The sequence below is a fragment of the Pseudophryne corroboree genome, chromosome 2, assembly GCF_028390025.1.
Source record: "Pseudophryne corroboree isolate aPseCor3 chromosome 2, aPseCor3.hap2, whole genome shotgun sequence".
Classification (NCBI taxonomy): domain Eukaryota; kingdom Metazoa; phylum Chordata; class Amphibia; order Anura; family Myobatrachidae; genus Pseudophryne; species Pseudophryne corroboree.
Window position 1 is genome coordinate 955,120,854 of NC_086445.1, and position 19,115 is coordinate 955,139,968.

General features: G+C 45.6%; 1 protein-coding gene across 3 annotated transcripts in view; it reads right to left on the reverse strand.

The window, feature by feature from the left end:
* LOC135050138 (integumentary mucin A.1-like) overlaps positions 1-19,115 on the reverse strand; it is a 56,276-nt gene that overhangs the window by 13,759 nt on the left and 23,402 nt on the right. For 2 of the 3 annotated variants that reach the window (XM_063956318.1, XM_063956317.1), the window contains 3 exons: positions 17,011-17,163; positions 9,070-9,213; positions 6,393-6,545 (listed from right to left, as the gene is read on the reverse strand). In XM_063956318.1, coding sequence (XP_063812388.1) covers positions 6,393-6,545; positions 9,070-9,213; positions 17,011-17,163 — 450 coding nt within the window. The remainder of the gene's footprint in view (positions 1-6,392; positions 6,546-9,069; positions 9,214-17,010; positions 17,164-19,115) is intronic. The other variant, XM_063956319.1, reaches the window with a different exon arrangement.

Below are 19,115 nucleotides of genomic sequence, written 5' to 3' on the forward strand. Positions count from 1 at the left end.
TGCTGACCTGACAGTGTCCAGCAGGTCCGTCATCAGTCATTACATAATAAATATATATAGTACCTGTCCGGCTGCAGTACTAGTGATATTATATTGATTTCATCTCATCATCAATAATTTATCATCCAGTCTAGACTCTATATTAGCAGCAGACACAGTACGTTAGTCCACGGCTGTAGCTACCTCTGTGTCGGCACTCCATCCATAATTGTATACCACCTACCCGTGGTTTTTTTTTTTTTCTTTCTTCTTTGTACATACTACTATAGAGTATAGTAGCTTACTGTAGCAGTCTGCGGTGCTGCTGAGCTGACAGTGTCCAGCAGGTCCGTCATCAGTCATCATTACCTAATAAATATATTATCTACCTGTCCGGCTGCAGTACTAGTGATATTATATATACATATATATATATATTGATTTCATCTCATTATCAATCATCCAGTCTATATTAGCAGCAGACACAGTACGTTAGTCCACGGCTGTAGCTACCTCTGTCGGCACTCGGCAGTCCATCCATAAGTATACTAGTATCCATCCATCTCCATTGTTTACCTGAGGTGCCTTTTAGTTGTGCCTATTAAAATATGGAGAACAAAAATGTTGAGGTTCCAAAATTAGGGAAAGATCAAGATCCACTTCCACCTCGTGCTGAAGCTGCTGCCACTAGTCATGGCCGAGACGATGAAATGCCAGCAACGTCGTCTGCCAAGGCCGATGCCCAATGTCATAGTACAGAGCATGTCAAATCCAAAACACCAAATATCAGTAAAAAAAGGACTCCAAAACCTAAAATAAAATTGTCGGAGGAGAAGCGTAAACTTGCCAATATGCCATTTACCACACGGAGTGGCAAGGAACGGCTGAGGCCCTGGCCTATGTTCATGGCTAGTGGTTCAGCTTCACATGAGGATGGAAGCACTCAGCCTCTCGCTAGAAAAATGAAAAGACTCAAGCTGGCAAAAGCACCGCAAAGAACTGTGCGTTCTTTGAAATCCCAAATCCACAAGGAGAGTCCAATTGTGTCGGTTGCGATGCCTGACCTTCCCAACACTGGACGTGAAGAGCATGCGCCTTCCAATATTTGCACGCCCCCTGCAAGTGCTGGAAGGAGCACCCGCAGTCCAGTTCCTGATAGTCAGATTGAAGAGGTCAGTGTTGAAGTACACCAGGATGAGGAGGATATGGGTGTTGCTGGCGCTGGGGAGGAAATTGACCAGGAGGATTCTGATGGTGAGGTGGTTTGTTTAAGTCAGGCACCCGGGGAGACACCTGTTGTCCGTGGGAGGAATATGGCCGTTGACATGCCTGGTGAAAATACCCCAAAAAAAAAATCAGCTCTTCAGTGTGGAGGTATTTCAACAGAAAAGCGGACAACAGGTGTCAAGCCATGTGTTGCCTTTGTCAAGCTGTAATAAGTAGGGGTAAGGACGTTAACCACCTCGGAACATCCTCCCTTATACGTCACCTGCAGCGCATTCATAATAAGTCAGTGACAAGTTCAAAAACTTTGGGCGACAGCGGAAGCAGTCCACTGACCAGTAAATCCCTTCCTCTTGTAACCAAGCTCACGCAAACCACCCCACCAACTCCCTCAGTGTCAATTTCCTCCTTCCCCAGGAATGCCAATAGTCCTGCAGGCCATGTCACTGGCAATTCTGACGAGTCCTCTCCTGCCTGGGATTCCTCCGATGCATCCTTGCGTGTAACGCCTACTGCTGCTGGCGCTGCTGTTGTTGCTGCTGGGAGTCGATGGTCATCCCAGAGGGGAAGTCGTAAGCCCACTTGTACTACTTCCAGTAAGCAATTGACTGTTCAACAGTCCTTTGCGAGGAAGATGAAATATCACAGCAGTCATCCTGCTGCAAAGCGGATAACTGAGGCCTTGACAACTATGTTGGTGTTAGACGTGCGTCCGGTATCCGCCGTTAGTTCACAGGGAACTAGACAATTTATTGAGGCAGTGTGCCCCCGTTACCAAATACCATCTAGGTTCCACTTCTCTAGGCAGGCGATACCGAGAATGTACACGGACGTCAGAAAAAGACTCAGTGTCCTAAAAAATGCAGTTGTACCCAATGTCCACTTAACCACGGACATGTGGACAAGTGGAGCAGGGCAGGGTCAGGACTATATGACTGTGACAGCCCACTGGGTAGATGTATGGACTCCCGCCGCAAGAACAGCAGCGGCGGCACCAGTAGCAGCATCTCGCAAACGCCAACTCTTTCCTAGGCAGGCTACGCTTTGTATCACCGCTTTCCAGAATACGCACACAGCTGAAAACCTCTTACGGCAACTGAGGAAGATCATCGCGGAATGGCTTACCCCAATTGGACTCTCCTGTGGATTTGTGGCATCGGACAACGCCAGCAATATTGTGTGTGCATTAAATATGGGCAAATTCCAGCACGTCCCATGTTTTGCACATACCTTGAATTTGGTGGTGCAGAATTTTTAAAAAAACGACAGGGGCGTGCAAGAGATGCTGTCGGTGGCCAGAAGAATTGCGGGACACTTTCGGCGTACAGGCACCACGTACAGAAGACTGGAGCACCACCAAAAACTACTGAACCTGCCCTGCTATCATCTGAAGCAAGAAGTGGTAACGAGGTGGAATTCAACCCTCTATATGCTTCAGAGGTTGGAGGAGCAGCAAAAGGCCATTCAAGCCTATACAATTGAGCACGATATAGGAGGTGGAATGCACCTGTCTCAAGTGCAGTGGAGAATGATTTCAACGTTGTGCAAGGTTCTGATGCCCTTTGAACTTGCCACACGTGAAGTCAGTTCAGACACTGCCAGCCTGAGTCAGGTCATTCCCCTCATCAGGCTTTTGCAGAAGAAGCTGGAGACATTGAAGGAGGAGCTAACACGGAGCGATTCCGCTAGGCATGTGGGACTTGTGGATGGAGCCCTTAATTCGCTTAACAAGTATTCACGGGTGGTCAATCTGTTGAAATCAGAGCACTACATTTTGGCCACCGTGCTCGATCCTAGATTTAAAGCCTACCTTGGATCTCTCTTTCCGGCAGACACAAGTCTGCTGGGGTTGAAAGACCTGCTGGTGAGAAAATTGTCAAGTCAAGCGGAACGCGACCTGTCAACATCTCCTCCTTCACATTCTCCCGCAACTGGGGGTGCGAGGAAAAGGCTCAGAATTCCGAGCCCACCCGCTGGCGGTGATGCAGGGCAGTCTGGAGCGACTGCTGATGCTGACATCTGGTCCGGACTGAAGGACCTGACAACGATTACGGACATGTCGTCTACTGTCACTGCATATGATTCTCTCACCATTGAAAGAATGGTGGAGGATTATATGAGTGACCGCATCCAAGTAGGCACGTCACACAGTCCGTACTTATACTGGCAGGAAAAAGAGGCAATTTGGAGGCCCTTGCACAAACTGGCTTTATTCTACCTAAGTTGCCCTCCCACAAGTGTGTACTCCGAAAGAGTGTTTAGTGCCGCCGCTCACCTTGTCAGCAATCGGCGTACGAGGTTACATCCAGAAAATGTGGAGAAGATGATGTTCATTAAAATGAATTATAATCAATTCCTCCGTGGAGACATTGACCAGCAGCAATTGCCTCCACAAAGTACACAGGGAGCTGAGATGGTGGATTCCAGTGGGGACGAATTGATAATCTGTGAGGAGGGGGATGTACACGGTGATATATCGGAGGATGATGATGAGGTGGACATCTTGCCTCTGTAGAGCCAGTTTGTGCAAGGAGAGATTAATTGCTTCTTTTTTGGTGGGGGTCCAAACCAACCCGTCATTTCAGTCACAGTCGTGTGGCAGACCCCGTCACTGAAATGATGGGTTGGTTAAAGTGTGCATGTCCTGTTTATACAACATAAGGGTGGGTGGGAGGGCCCAAGGACAATTCCATCTTGCACCTCTTTTTTCTTTAATTTTCCTTTGCGTCATGTGCTGTTTGTGGAATGTTTTTTGGAAGGGCCATCCTGCGTGACACTGCAGTGCCACTCCTAGATGGGCCCGGTGTTTGTGTCGGCCACTAGGGTCGCTTATCTTACTCACACAGCTACCTCATTGCGCCTCTTTTTTTCTTTGCGTCATGTGCTGTTTGGGGAGGGTTTTTTGGAAGGGACATCCTGCGTGACACTGCAGTGACACTCCTAGATGGGCCCGGTGTTTTTGTCGGCCACTAGGGTTGCTTATCTTACTCACACAGCTACCTCATTGCGCCTCTTTTTTTCTTTGCGTCATGTGCTGTTTGGGGAGGGTTTTTTGGAAGGGACATCCTGCGTGACACTGCAGTGACACTCCTAGATGGGCCCGGTGTTTGTGTCGGCCACTAGGGTCGCTTAGCTTAGTCATCCAGCGACCTAGGTGCAAATTTTAGGACTAAAAATAATATTGTGAGGTGTGAGGTATTCAGAATAGACTGAAAATGTGTAAATTATGGTTTTTGAGGTTAATACTTTGGGATCAAAATGACCCCCAAATTCTATGATTTAAGCTGTTTTTTAGGGTTTTTTGAAAAAAAACACCCGAATCCAAAACACACCCGAATCAGACAAAAAAAAAAATTCGGTGAGGTTTTGCCATAACGCGGTCGAACCCAAAACACGGCCGCGGAACCGAACCCAAAACCAAACCAAACCCCGAAAAATTTCCGGCGCTCATCTCTAATTCTTATGCTCGTCTGGTCTGATCTCCAAATAGCAAGCAGAAGAAACTAAGAAACATCTTAACCAATGGTGAAATCATAGCATATTTCTCTAAGGAACTTACACATCAAAAGGTATTGTCATTCACACCTCTCTGCTAGGACAGGGCCATTAGCATGCCACTTCCTATTTCCGGAGGATAAGAGACAGTAGCGCAAGTTTATCCCAGTTGCCCGGAGGCAAGAAAAATATTGGTGCCTTCCCCCCCCTCTATATCATCCGTGAGCCAATAAGATGCCATTTTGAGATCCGAGTAACACAGAGTAAAACCAAACCCGCTCATCTCTAATTATAACTATATGAAGCTACTACAAAACAGTTGCAACTGGGCAGATTTATGTAGGAGTCCAACCACACACTACATAGATCTGCTCAGTCACTCACAATGCTGATTATTTCTCTGACAATTAATTTGCAAGTGTCATACCCAGGATTAGAACCCACAACCTATTACACTGGAAGCATGCACCTTACTGATGGAGATATCTGCTCTTGCATAAGAAGTATGAGAATTCTAACTATATGAAGTTACTTGTAATTGTCCGAGAAATAATGTCATAGTTAGAATTCTCATGCTTCCTTTATAGGGGAAATAGCTTCATCAGTAAGGTGTCTGCTTCCAGTGTATCTATAATAAACAGGGCATGATTTGTAAGGTGTAGTGACTAGTGTGGAAGTCGGCTACGGAAGAGATACCGGCTGCTGTCAATTAACTTAATGGATTAATGTCGCTGAACACACGGAACAGGAGGAGAGGTGCCCCCCTTCAAAGCAGGAGCCCGGCGGCAGCTGACTCCGTTGCCTCCCACAGTTCTGCCTCTGATAAGAGATGATTATTCAGACAGCTATAGTAAGTGCATTTGTCCCTTTAAAATACAGGTGACCACATCTCAAATACAAATACATTTAAACATGCATTCCTGCAATTGTGCACAGAGCACTACATATGACATGCCAAAACACATCACTAAACATACTTTAAATAACCGGTGCCTAGCACCCACAATACATTTAAAGATGGCGACTAGCGCCAGTGCACAGTTTAAAAGTGGCGCCAAGTGCCCATTGTCCTCCTAATGGCGCCGGGCACTAGGGGTTAACCCCCTTCAGTGCTGCGGCTGCCATTACACGTGTGGCTGGTTAGTCTCTCTGGCCACAGTAATATTGTATTACCATCTTTATTTCACCAAAATTTATCATAATCTCTACAAACTTCATTTTTCAAGAACATCTTGTTAATCAAAAATATATATTTCATGACATTCTTATGCTCGTCTGGTCTGATCTCCAAATAACAAGCAGAAGAAACTAAGAAACATCTTAACCAATGGTGAAATCTCCAAAAGGCATTTTCACCTACCTCCCCTGCCTTCTCAGCCTTCTCTAACCCCTTTCTCATTTCATCCGTAATGACCAACATCAATGTATTTTCCTTACCTAATTTTTTCCTTCATCCTCTTCCTCAAACCCCTGGTTACCGCTGTGTTGGTACAATTAACCATCTCCAAAAATGGTGACTCCATGGGAACAGCTGCCTTTTTTTGGCTCCTTGACCCCGCCAACCTTCTTTGCAACCCCACACGCAACTAACTTTGCTAACTTGTGCAGGTGCTTGGGGGAATCTGATCCATCGCTACTAACAGAGGAATCAGATAAGGAGCTAACCGAAGATGCAGCAAAAACTTCATGCTCACCAGATCCTGAAGGGCCAGCAGTTCCAAACGTGTCAGTCAACTGTGCAGTTGCAGGAATGAAATCCACCCTTTCCACCGGAATAGTCTCCATGTGTTGTATTGAACCTTCGCTTGCTGGAGTAGGAGGCACCGGAGACAAGTCACTGGAACTAACTACAGAAACAAACCGGTATTAAATTACCAACCACTCCAGCAAGACCTCTAGAGAAAAAACAGGAGTAGGCCACAATGTTGCTCCAACGGAAATTGCCCCATGTGAAGTTGGAACCGGACTAAGTTATACTAAATTACCTCACACCATGCTGACCGGAGGGAGGCAAGAGGGTATAGGCCCACCCTGACTGAAGGTTGGAAACCACAGCTCCAGCGGTACATATCCGCCTTGCCAAGGGTACCCATAGGGCCCAGTCTACTGTGCTAGGGAATAAAACTGCTGCCAATATGGCATCTGGCTGAAATGAGATGTTCGCAAAGTATTTAGCATGAGCCCACCATCCCCAAGACACTAGGAGTGGCAAAAATTCTGAGCAAGCTGAGGACTAGACGGATTGCACTACTTGTGGGGTAGAAACTATAGAAGGCAACCCCTGGGTGACAACTCGAGCTAACAGCATCTGTAAATATTGGTGGCCCTTGCTGCTGCAAAAGCCTGCAAGCCTAGCGACCCCAGTACTAAACTCCCACTTGACATACCCCTAAAAGATGCAAAGGCTGCTGGCTGCCCTGGCAGAGAAACATTAGCCAACATGGCATCCTGAGCAAGAATTGGCAGCAATGTATTGATATATGCAGCAGGTGGCTCCATAATCACATCTAATATAGAACCAGCAGTCTGCTGTGCACCATGTGCTGGCATGCTGTCCCCTAACATGGCAGGTGCAGGGTCACCAGAAGTTAACCCTGTTATGGGGCCTGACATCGCCATCTCTCTGCTGCCCTGGGTTGACTCCTGGCTGCGAAGTCCTAATCCCTCCATGTCCTGGAATGCACCCTCGCCTCTGTATGCTCCACGTGGGGCCTGTGACCTCTGCAAAAAGGCCTGGGAGCTCGGCGCCTGCACCCCCACACTGCTAGTGCTAAATGCAGTTGGCAATGCCCAGTTCCCAGCATGTGCATCGCTCGCTTCCCCCCCCACCCCCCCAGCACTTGCAGCCTCCATGGTGCTCCTGCTGACTACAAAACGCACACAGCCATGCAGCGTGCTTGATGTAGCTGGAGTGGGAGGTGCTGATGGAGCAGGCTGATCCTCAGTGGGCAGGCTGCCTCAGCAAGATACCGTTGGGCTGGAGCTTGTCTGCGAGGATGGGGCATAATGGAGGGAGGGCAACAAAGCGGTAAGAAATGGGAAAAAGGGAAAAAAAAACCCAGTCTGAAAAATAGAGGGGGAGGGGGGAGGAGGAGAAAGAATGAATGGAAGGTGAAGAAAGAATAGATGGAATAAATAAGGTATAGAGCAGAAAGTAGGGAAGCTAGAAGAAAGTATGTGAGCAAGAGCTATGCAAGGTAAATGGAGAGATACAGATACTGTAGTACTCAGCCTTCCAAGATGAACAAGAGTAATATTAATATTTAAATTCCCTTTATATACCCTATCACAACCACCCCATACTCCCTTATAGGCCAAAACTAGCTCACCACAAAAACAGAACTTGATCTGCCTAGCAACCAACTGACCTAAACTTAACCCATCACAAAAATGTAAGACTCAGTTTAACGCCTGTGCAGCCCTCCCCTAATCTACTTGCATGTAATTAGAATTGCCTGTTTTGGAGAGCTGTGTCAATGAAGTATAGTTCATGGAGCATACATAGCCAAGTGCTTACTTATCACAAGGCAATTTAGCTCCTTTGGCCAAGTGATCATTTGGGTTCAGCTGTGTTAAAAATCACAAAATATATAATATATAATATATAATATATAATATAAATATATAATATAAATATATAATATAAATATATAATATAAATATATAATATAAATATATAATATAAATATATAATATAAATATATAATATAAATATATAATATAAATATATAATATAAATATATAATATAAATATATAATATAAATATATAATATAAATATATAATATAAATATATAATATATAATATATAATATATAATATATATATATATATTTTTTTTTTTTTAGGAACAGTTAATAGAACAGTTAAACTTTGAACAACTGATTGGAAATTTCCAATTAAACAATGGCATTTTCTTAAATACTGTCTGACCATGGCTAAGAATAAGGGATACACGAGAAACTCAAAAGGGCCCCATACACTACAACGATATGTCTGAGGCTGAAATTCAGAGGAGATTTCCCTTGAACTCTCTCGGGACTGGTTCCATATGATATGGTACATTTTGCATGCGATATATCATGCGATCCCAGCCATACCTGCGGGAATAGACATAGGAGTGCAGCACTAACAATCTAGGGGAGCCAATCCAACCCTCACAGGAACACGCATCGGATCGGAAACGCATCCAAAATGCCTGATTTTACACGATATATCGGCCCAAATGCCCTAAATTGGCTGAAATCGGGCATTATCGTTCTAGTGTATGGGGCCCTTTAGAGCTATGGGCCTAATTCATGTTTGTGCACCATCAAATATATAATCAATAGCACTACATGGTCCAACTCCACCACTGCATTCTATACTCTACCTGTGATTTTTGGGTAAAAACACCATTTGGCCCCAGGAACACTTGAATCAAAGCAGCAGCCTCTGGAATAGCATTCCTCAGTGCTTATACCAGGAAATCCGCAATCTTCACGCTCTTCGATATCCACACTACATTGCAGTTTATCTGGATGGAGCAGAGCACAAATCAGTACAACAGGAAATCTTACAATGCATGACAAGAAAGTTGGGAGCGCTACTGCAGGTACTCTAACCCTTGACAGTGCCAAATACATAATTGCCAACACTGCAAACATGTCCCATATACACAGAACACACTGTTACCCGAGATCACCCTCTGGAAATTATCAGTTTGCAACTATGCATGAGTTGGCAGGGATTACTCTCTATGGGGTATATTCAATTAGAGTCGGAAACTGCCATCTTGTCGGAAAGACGGCAGTTTGACTAGCATATGTCAATAGGGGTTCCGACCTATTCAATCAAGCCTAAATTTTTCCGACAAGTTGGGAAACCCAACTTACCGGAAAGCACGTGGATTGGCGGAATAGCATGTTTCTGTCGGAAAGGGGACCAAATCCAACAGGTTTTAGCCCCGTCTCCGACAATGACACTGATTGGATCAGATTGGCACTGTCAGGACCGTGCCAAACCTGTCAGATTTGGCCCAGCGTCCATGTAGCTGCTGTGTGTCAGGGCAGTTATTGATTTTTTTTTTCCCTAAAGAGAGTCTTAAATAAGCCCTAACATGTACCTCACACCAACCGGCTTCCTTCCCCCTGCCACCCTGTGTGATACATCCTGTGCAGCAGGGTCCTGTGGGTCATGATACCCCCAGTGTCCATGTCAGCAGTCCCCGGGCAGCTCTCAGCAAGGCAGCTTCTGCTGCACAGGATGTATCACACAGGGCAGCAGGGGCGAAGGAAGCCGGATGGTGTGAGATATGTTAAGGCTTATTTAAGTCTTTCTAAAATCAATAACAGCCCTGACATAGCAGCTGCACGGACGCCGGGCCACTTCTGACAGTCTGATTTGGCCACTCTGAATAGGGCTTGTCAGATCCATTCCGACAAATGCATCTCAGAATGGATCAGACTTTAATTAAATATACCCCAGCACTGCAAGTATGGTGGTTCGGTGTACCATAAGAAATTCCCAGCTGGTACACCGTACTGCCAGACTGTCCACCATACTGCATCCTGCTGGCTTCACTCTGTGAGGGGAGGAGAGCGCAGCACCTCTCCTGCCCCTCAATTCTCTGAGGCCCAGTCTCTCTCCAATGGTGGTTTGCTAGCCAATAAACTCACGGACTGGCAGCCACGGCTCCTGATAGCCAATCAGAGCTCACGGACTGGCAGCCACGGCTCCTGATAGGCTTCCGGTCCGTGAGCTCTGATTGGCTAACGAACCGGTGCCTCATTTCATATTGACCCCGCTGGAGTGTGAGAACGGGCATCAGAGAATTAAGGGACAGGAGAGGCACTGCGCTCTCCTCCCCTCACACAGAGGGAACAGCCAGCGGTAAGGGTGGGGGTGAAATGAGCGCACCGTGTATCTGGCACTATTGGGGTCATATGTCTATCAGGCCCCCCATATGTGTATCACACCCCTATTTTGATTGGCCATGCCGCATGTGGCATTTGACCATGCCCATTTTATGGCACAGTACCTATAAGACATTTTTTTCTACTTGCACTACTGATATACCTCTATATGTCCACCCATTTGTGACACATCATAAAATAAAGATCATAACTGACAGTTAAGATGGGCATACACTATATAATTATCTGACAGACAATTTGTCCAGTCTGGATGGAATGAAAATCTGGTAATCAACTATTTTTCTTAAACACTGGAAAAAATTGTCAGACAAGATGGTTAGACCAAATATTCAACTAATTTGTTTGAACTATTTTTGTCCATTTTCCAGTGTTTGAGTAAATAGTTGATTGTAATTTGCCGTAACAGATTATCAGATATTCGTTACAGATTATACAGATGGTCTGCCAGATGTATAGTGTATACATTGGCGTTTCCATCATGAGTGCAATGTGTGCAGTGCACATGGGGCCCTGGATCCAGAGGGGCCCACACCACACACATAGCCCCTATATTTTAGTACTCACCTCTCTGGAATCCAACGTCTGGTGCTGCAGCTGTATCCATTGCACACAAAAAAAAAAAAAAAAAAGCACCAAAATGGCCGCCATGCATGCAGTTTGAATTGTGTCTGGAACATGGCAGGCACCATGTTTCTGGAGACCTGCGCAGTAGGCTCTGGCACAATGTCGGAGCCTACTGTACTGTGGAGGGGACCCACCTGGAGTCTGCACACAAGCCCCCTTCTTGCTTAAGATGCCCCTGAGAGTATACCTAGCTTTACTGATGGATCTACGTACCTGGAATGCTTTACTATTAGTGCACCTCATGACTGAAGGCTCCCATCAGTTATTTATTGTAGGTTACTACTTAGGTGTGAGCGTCATGTAGTATTATGAGATGCAATAATGTGCATCACATACTGTAGTGTGTAATGCTTGTGGTTCCCAGTAAACCGATACAAAGCATTCTTAAAAAATTAGAGATGCGCGGGTTTGAATTTACTCAGTTCTTATTGCCAAAATTAAGGAGTTCAGATTTCTCGATTTTTCTTAATGGCTATCCTAAACACGTGACATTTGAGAGCCAATAAGATGCAATTTTTAGAGATGGGTAAATCCAAACCTGCACATCTACTAAATCAAAATCCACTCCCAATCTGTATTTACCCTGATGCATAATCATCTGTATGTAAAAGTTAGTGATTTTATTAAGGGGACTATTGCGATTGTACTTTACCACTATAAGATAGCTCATCAACTAATAATTACATGGACACAACTGCATTGGATTTAAAGGTTATTTATTAATTAGAATGACCCTATTCGTAAAGGGATGGCAAGGAAGGTGCTACCTTAACCAGCTCCAGTAAATTAGATCTCCTAAAAAGGTGGCAACTGAAACTCCCCATCTATAAATAAGCATTTATAGATGGGGCTGTGCTGAGAGGGTCTCACCACCCTTTACTATGGCACAGTGTGGATGCTCTTGCAGTGAAGTGCCAATTGTACCCCTGCAAAGGGCAGGACACATCTGCTGTCCTTCAAATGGGTAAGTGCCCCACAATGACCACCTATGCCACACGCAACTGCTGGCCAGTAGTGCCTTTCTGCCACTGCCAGGATCTAAGAACCACCACATCCCATTCTAAGAAATGCAGCCTGCCACCCTGAATGAAAAGTAAGGATATAACTGCATAAAACTAATCCAAACAGGAAAAAAGACTCCCTTAAGAAAAACACCAACCCTTAACAGTGAAAGGTAAACACCATTATTCCTGAAAGAATGAGGTCTCTGTTGCACTAACAATGGATGCCTAACTGAACCACCACCTACGGACAATACAGCAAAATGTATCTTCTTCCTATCCTTGTCGATGGCAGTAAAATCACATGAACCCTCCAGACAAACCTAGGTATGTCAGACCACACCAGAATAATCTCAGGCCAATGAACATGTACTCCCAAATCCGCCTTGGATATTTATAAGATCAGTGCCATTAACTTGGCCAACATCATTACCACCAAGGTGTACGATCCACACATCAAAACACACCCAATGTTGCTCTCGCTGAAAAAGTAAATCTAATAAATCCTGACCACTTAAGGCCACTAACCCCTAACCATATAACCTGCCCGGCCACCAAACAACTCAGATGCTCTTCTAGCAAGGGGGTGACAATCATCTCAAACACATAAAAATGGCCCACCACCCAAATCTATTCAGAATAATCGGTTGGCGCTGTTAAGGAAAGCATAACCTAGTTGTCAGACACCACACCCACAAATTTGTAAACCAAAGTTAATAGAAAACAGAACTGTTAGTAACAACCCAAGTAAAGGAGAAAACTAAAACACCTCCCATGGACCTTCAGGTTCAGCCAAATGTCATTAGACCACCTCAGAGGAAAAATTAATCCCTTCACACACCCAGTTCTGGAATACTAGCCATTCAAAAATTGGCAAGTAATTTTTTTTTTGGGTTGGCGCAAACAGAGCAACATTTAATTATCTAACTTTATATAGGACCTAAAGGACTTCCAATAATACCCCTTTTACACTTGCAGAAAAATCCCAGGATATTGCACATGAACGCACATCATCCCAGGATTTTTGTGAGTGTGAATGGGTACAGGGACAATTTCCCAGGACGAGCATCCCGGGATTTCAACCCAGGTCTCGACCTGGGTTGAATTCGGGACCGTCCCGGGAAGCTGTGCAGTGTGACTGGGTATACCGGGTCAAGGCGACCCGGCACCTGTTCTCTGCATAAGAGGAGGCGGTGCTTGGAGAAGATTATCTCCAAGCACCGACTCCGCTAGAGTCAGCGGTGACGTCACCGACCCGGCAATATGCCAGGTCGGCCCGCTAATGTGAAAGGGTCATTCCCGGGAATGTGTCCCGGCAAATATACCAGGACACATTGCCGGGAATGACCTCTCACTGCAAATATAAAAAGGGGTATAACCCATTTCTTGAATGGCTGAAGTTGGAAGACCACTAGCCGCAAGTAGCTGCTCCAAAGCAGAAAGAGTGCATCCCATACTCCACCTGGAGCCCTAATTTACTTAAACCATGCTTAAGCACTGCAGTGAACTGAAACCTAGTAAGAGGCAAGGAATCTCCGTGTAGCAGGAATTGGGCACCACCTGAAGGCCTTAAGGGTGTATAGATGTTGCCAGCCTAACCAGGCACAACTCAGCCTCTGTCTGAGCTTTTAAGAAAACCCAATGTCTGCGGCACAACTGACCGCTCGTGCCGGGGTACAGTATCTTGCACATCCTTAACTGCCGTTTAAAATCAATGTCTTTGAACAGCAGATCCATATCCTCGGCCATTTATTGACTGCCACTAACTCTAAAAGCACCAAAAAAATGCAAAAAGGAAAAAGCTAATTCGAACAGGGATGCCTTAAATTTAGTATCAGTCACTGCAGCGAAAATTGCTAACAAATCATGCAACAACTGCATGTCAATGGGCCTACACGAGTTAGCTGGGGTTCTCTTTTTCTTAGCTCAGCCCCTAAGGGCTTTGGACAAAAAAAAAAAAACCCCACACACTACTTGGAGGGGCCATACTCATGCAACAACCGCATGTGGAATGAAATACCCAAAGCCACTCATGGCCGCCTTGGATCTGCCCTTCTTGTAATGGCCCCAAATGACAGCCATCAAACAACTCTCCAACTTACCCATGCCTCCATTCCTAGCTCGAATTGCTTCCCATTCCTGCCATGCTGCTGAATATGTCTGAAGGGTTGCAGGCATAGGTTCCTATTTATATTTTTTCTAGCTGGTGCTCAGCGGGAGGCAGCAGTGACTAACGCTCATTATGCCACACACTAATGCCCATTACACAATATGCCACACTAATGCCCATTACGTGATACGCCACACACTAATGCCAATTACATATGATACAGTTATGACCCCGACACCATTTTATGAAAAACACACTGCCACTGACATTGCTAGGGGTCTCCTGGGCATTACCTGGGGTTTCCTTTGTTGCCAGGGATCTCCTGGCCACTGCCTCAGTAAAGTTAGGGAGGGTGGGTGTGGGCATCAGTTGTTACTGCTAGCCTATGGTTGTAGATGCCAAAGATTTCCATGACAAATCCACTATGCCTTATCGATAATCTGCCAGACAATCCCAGGATCCCCACCCCTGGAGCCAACTCGCAAAATTGAAACATGAAAGTGCATCCACAATGCCATTGTCCACTCTGGGCACATGCCTAGCAGTGAAATATTAAAACAGGCATTTCAAAACCAGGAACCTCAGCAGATGCAAAGCTTGTCAAGTGCTGGTTTACCGCCTGAAACACTCCCAGATTGTCGCATCAGAAAATAAGTGGTTTGACACATTAGCAGCACACAACTCCACTGCTACAATTATCAAAAACTCCAACAACAAATTCACTGTAAACCCCCGAGAGACCCAAGACAGAGGCCAGGTCACAACACACCACTCGCCCTAAAAGAAAGCTCTAAAACCCATAGACCCTGCTGCATCGGTGAATAGCTGCAGGTGGAAGCTAGAGACAGGCCTGAAGGGTCATAACAATTCCAACTTAAAACCCTCCAAGGAGGAAGACCAAGTTCTCAGGTCATCCTTAATCTCCCATGACAAGGGAATGCTGTGATGTGGCCCGGCCACTCCAGCCGTGGATCTCTCCAGTTTGCGGCAAACATCTCCCCATCAGGTTGCCCCAACACGCAAAGTTCAAAGAGGCCCAACTCTCCCTTTACTCAAACATTCATCTATTCAACCTAAAAGCTTCTGAAACTTGTCTGCGGAAATGCAGCAGCATCCTGCTGCCATATCCACCTCAATCCCTGGGTAAGAAAGGCAACATGTAGGGCCCTCCATCTTATGTGCAACTGCAACACCTGAAACAGTGCACCCACTGAGGACAATACATCCTGGCAAAGGTTACCATCTTAGACCTATTAAAAAAAAAAAAATCTTCCAAATAGTGGGCGATGCCTGCGTGTACTGTGCAGGCATTGATACACCAATGTAAAAAAAGTGTTAAACTTCTCAAAATAGAACAGCCCATGGGCAAACAAATGTCAATGTAGAAAACTGTATAACTGAAAACCCATGAACTTAAAAAGAATCAGGGTGAAGTGGGAGTAGGCAGAAAGCTGACTCAACATAACTTTGCCAAATGATCTCCCACACCAAAACCCTGTATCAACTCCAGGGCCTCAAACAACTGGTAACAGACCCTACAAAATTCCTCATTGAGTCGTTAATGGAGCCCCCATGTGGGTAAGACAGATGCTGGATTAAATGGAATTTGCCATGGACCTTATGCACCACCACAAAAGGAGACATGCACAAGCCGGGCAATGGTTTACATGTAAGGACTGCTCATGCAACCCAATTTTACTGCCACCTTCTGCCTAACCACATGGGGTAATTCCCTTGCAGACCTTAAAATCCTGCACGAAACACCTTGAACTGTCAGGAATTGGCAAATGGAAGCTGAAACCATCTTACAAAAATTTGGCATCCACCCAATTAGGATACCGGTGCAACCATTTAGCCAATTACAACACAACTATGGGGGAAGTCACTTTACTTGGCACCTCTGCTATGCTCTGTCCCCCGGTTGCAGATTTGCAGCCCTTGGCAGGGTGACTGGCTCCGCAGATTCTACAGGAAAGTCGAAAACCATTCACATACCTGCTGCATTTAGAATCGTTAAAAGCAAAACACTTCCCTTTCACTGTGGACCCAGTATTTCTTTTCCCACCTGGAAAAGTCTTCTTGCCCTGACCATTAAATGGTTTTTTCCCTGGTTGGTCACTTCCAGCCAAACCTAGACGTCCTTGAAACCCAAAAGGTAGCAGATTACCATTTTGATTTCACCAAAATGTATCACTCTTCAAACACAACCTTTGTTTTTCAAAATAAAAAAAATAAATATTTCACTAAATTCATATACTTGTCTGGCCTGGTTTCCAAATAGCAAGCTTTAGAAACCTTTCAACCAATGGTGAGAACTCCGAAAAGAATTTTCACCTACCTCCCCTGCATTCTTATCCATCTCCAACCCCTTTCTCATTTCATACATAATGGCAAACACATAGACGTATTTTCCTTTCCTAATTTTTTTCCTTCGTCCTCTTCCCAAACCCCTAGTTACTGCTGTGTTAGTGCAGTGAACCATTTTAGAAAACAGTGGCTCCATGGGAACTGCTGCATTTTTTATGGCTCCTTAACCCCGCCAACCCAATTCACAACCTCACACGCAAACTAAATTCACTAACTTGCGCAAGCGCTTGGGGGAAACTGACCCATCGCTGCTAGCAGATGAAAATCAGATGATGCAGCAGAAACTTAATGCTCACCAGATCCTGAAGGGCTGGCAGTTCCGAACAGGTCTGTCAACTTTGCAGTTGTCGAAATGGAATCCACCCCTCCTACCGGAATAGTCTCCATGTATGGTCTCGAACCTTCGCTTGCCACAGGAGGAAGCACCGTAGATGAGTCACTGGCACTAGCTTCAGAAACAAACAGGTATTAAACTACCAACCACTCCAGCAAGCCCCTAGAGGAAACAAGAGTAGGCCACAGTGTTGCTCCAACTGAAACCGCCCCAGGTGAGGTTGGAAACTGGCCAAGTGATGGTAAATGACCTCGTAATGCACTGACCAGAGTGGGGTAACAGGGCATAGGCCCACCCTGACTGAAGGTCGGAAACCACGGCAGCCCGTACCTGCCCTGCCAAGAGTACCCATAGGGCCCCGTCTGCTGTGCTAGGGAATGAAACCGCTGCCAATGTGGCATTTTGCCAAATTTAGACACATGCAAAGTAATTGGCGTGAGCCCATCATCCCCAAGACACTAGGAGTGTGGCAAAAATCCTGAGCAATCCCAGAGAACTAGATGGATAGCACTATGTTCAGGGGTAGAAACTATGGAAGGCAACCCATGGATGATAACTGGAGCTAACAGCATCTGTAAATATTGGTGGCCTATGCTGCTTGCTGTTGTGAAAGCCTGCAAGCCTAGCGACCCTGATGCTAAACTCCCACTCGACATGGCCCTAAAAGATGCAAAGGCTTATGGCTGCCCTGGCAGAGAAACTAACATGGCATCCTGTGCAGGAATTGCTGCAATGTATTGATATGCCAAGCAGGTGGCACCATAATTACATCTAACAGAACCAGCAGCCTGCTGTGCACCAGGTGTGGGCGTGCTGTCCCCTAAAATGGCAGATGCAGGGTAACCAGAAGTAAACCTTGTTATGGGGTCCGATATTGCAGTCCCACTGCAACCCTGGGTGCACTCCCCAGCCATGGGAGTCCTGGCTGGCCCCTCCGCAGCCTGGAATGTACCCTCACATCTGTATGCCCCAGGCATGGGTCCTGCGACCTCAGCACAGAGGCCTGGGAGCCCATTGCCTGCACCCACCACACTGGCAGTGCTAAACGCAGCTGTGATGCCTTGTCACAAGCACGCGTCACTATCCCCCAGTGCTCATGACCTCTGTGGTGCTACTGCTGACAGCAGGACACAGCTATTCTTGATACAGCCAGAGCATGAGGCTCTGACGGAGCAGGCTGGTCCACCATGCCTCCCACCCGCACATACCCCCAGCCAACCCTGCATCAACAGCAAACCGCTGAGGTCAGCTGGTTGACCTCAGCAGGACGCCGCAGGGCTGGAGCTAGTCTGCGGGCATGATGGAGGGAGCATGAAAATGTGGTAAATGAAAGAATGGGAAAGGGGGGGGGGGGATAAGAAGTAAGAAAAATAAAAGGGGGTGAATGAATGGAAGGTGAAGAAAGAATAGATGGAATAAATGAGGTATAGAGCAGAAAAGAGGACAGCTAGAAGAAAGTGTATGTGAGCAAGAGCTATGCAAGGTAAATCAGGAGAGAAAGATAATGTAGTACGCTACCTTCCAAAACAAGAGGATTAAATATTCAAATTCATTATATAAACGCCAACAAAAAAAAACACCCCTATACTCCCTGATAAGCTAAGTTTAGCCTACCACAAAAACAAACAACAATCTGCCTAGCAACCAACTGACCTAAAGAGTCATTTTTTTGTGATGGGGTAAAGTTAAGTAATTTTGTGCCTATGCAGCCCTCCTCTAATCTACTTGCATGTAATTAGAATTGCCTGTTTTGAAGAGCTTTGTCAGTGAAGTATAGTTCATGGAGCATACATGGCCTAGTGCTCACTTATCACAAGGCAATTTAGCGCCTTTGGTCAACTGATCATTTGGGTTCAGCCGTGTTAAAAATCAAAGTATATATATTTATTTTTTTTTTTTAGGAACAGTTAATCGAACAGTTCAACAAACTTTGAACAGCTGGTTACAGGAAATTTCATCTTAAACAGTGGCATTTTCTTGTATACTGTGTAACCATGGCTAAGAGTAAGGGATTCACAAGATAAACTCTTAGAGCTGTGGGCCTAATTCATGTTGGTGCACCATCAA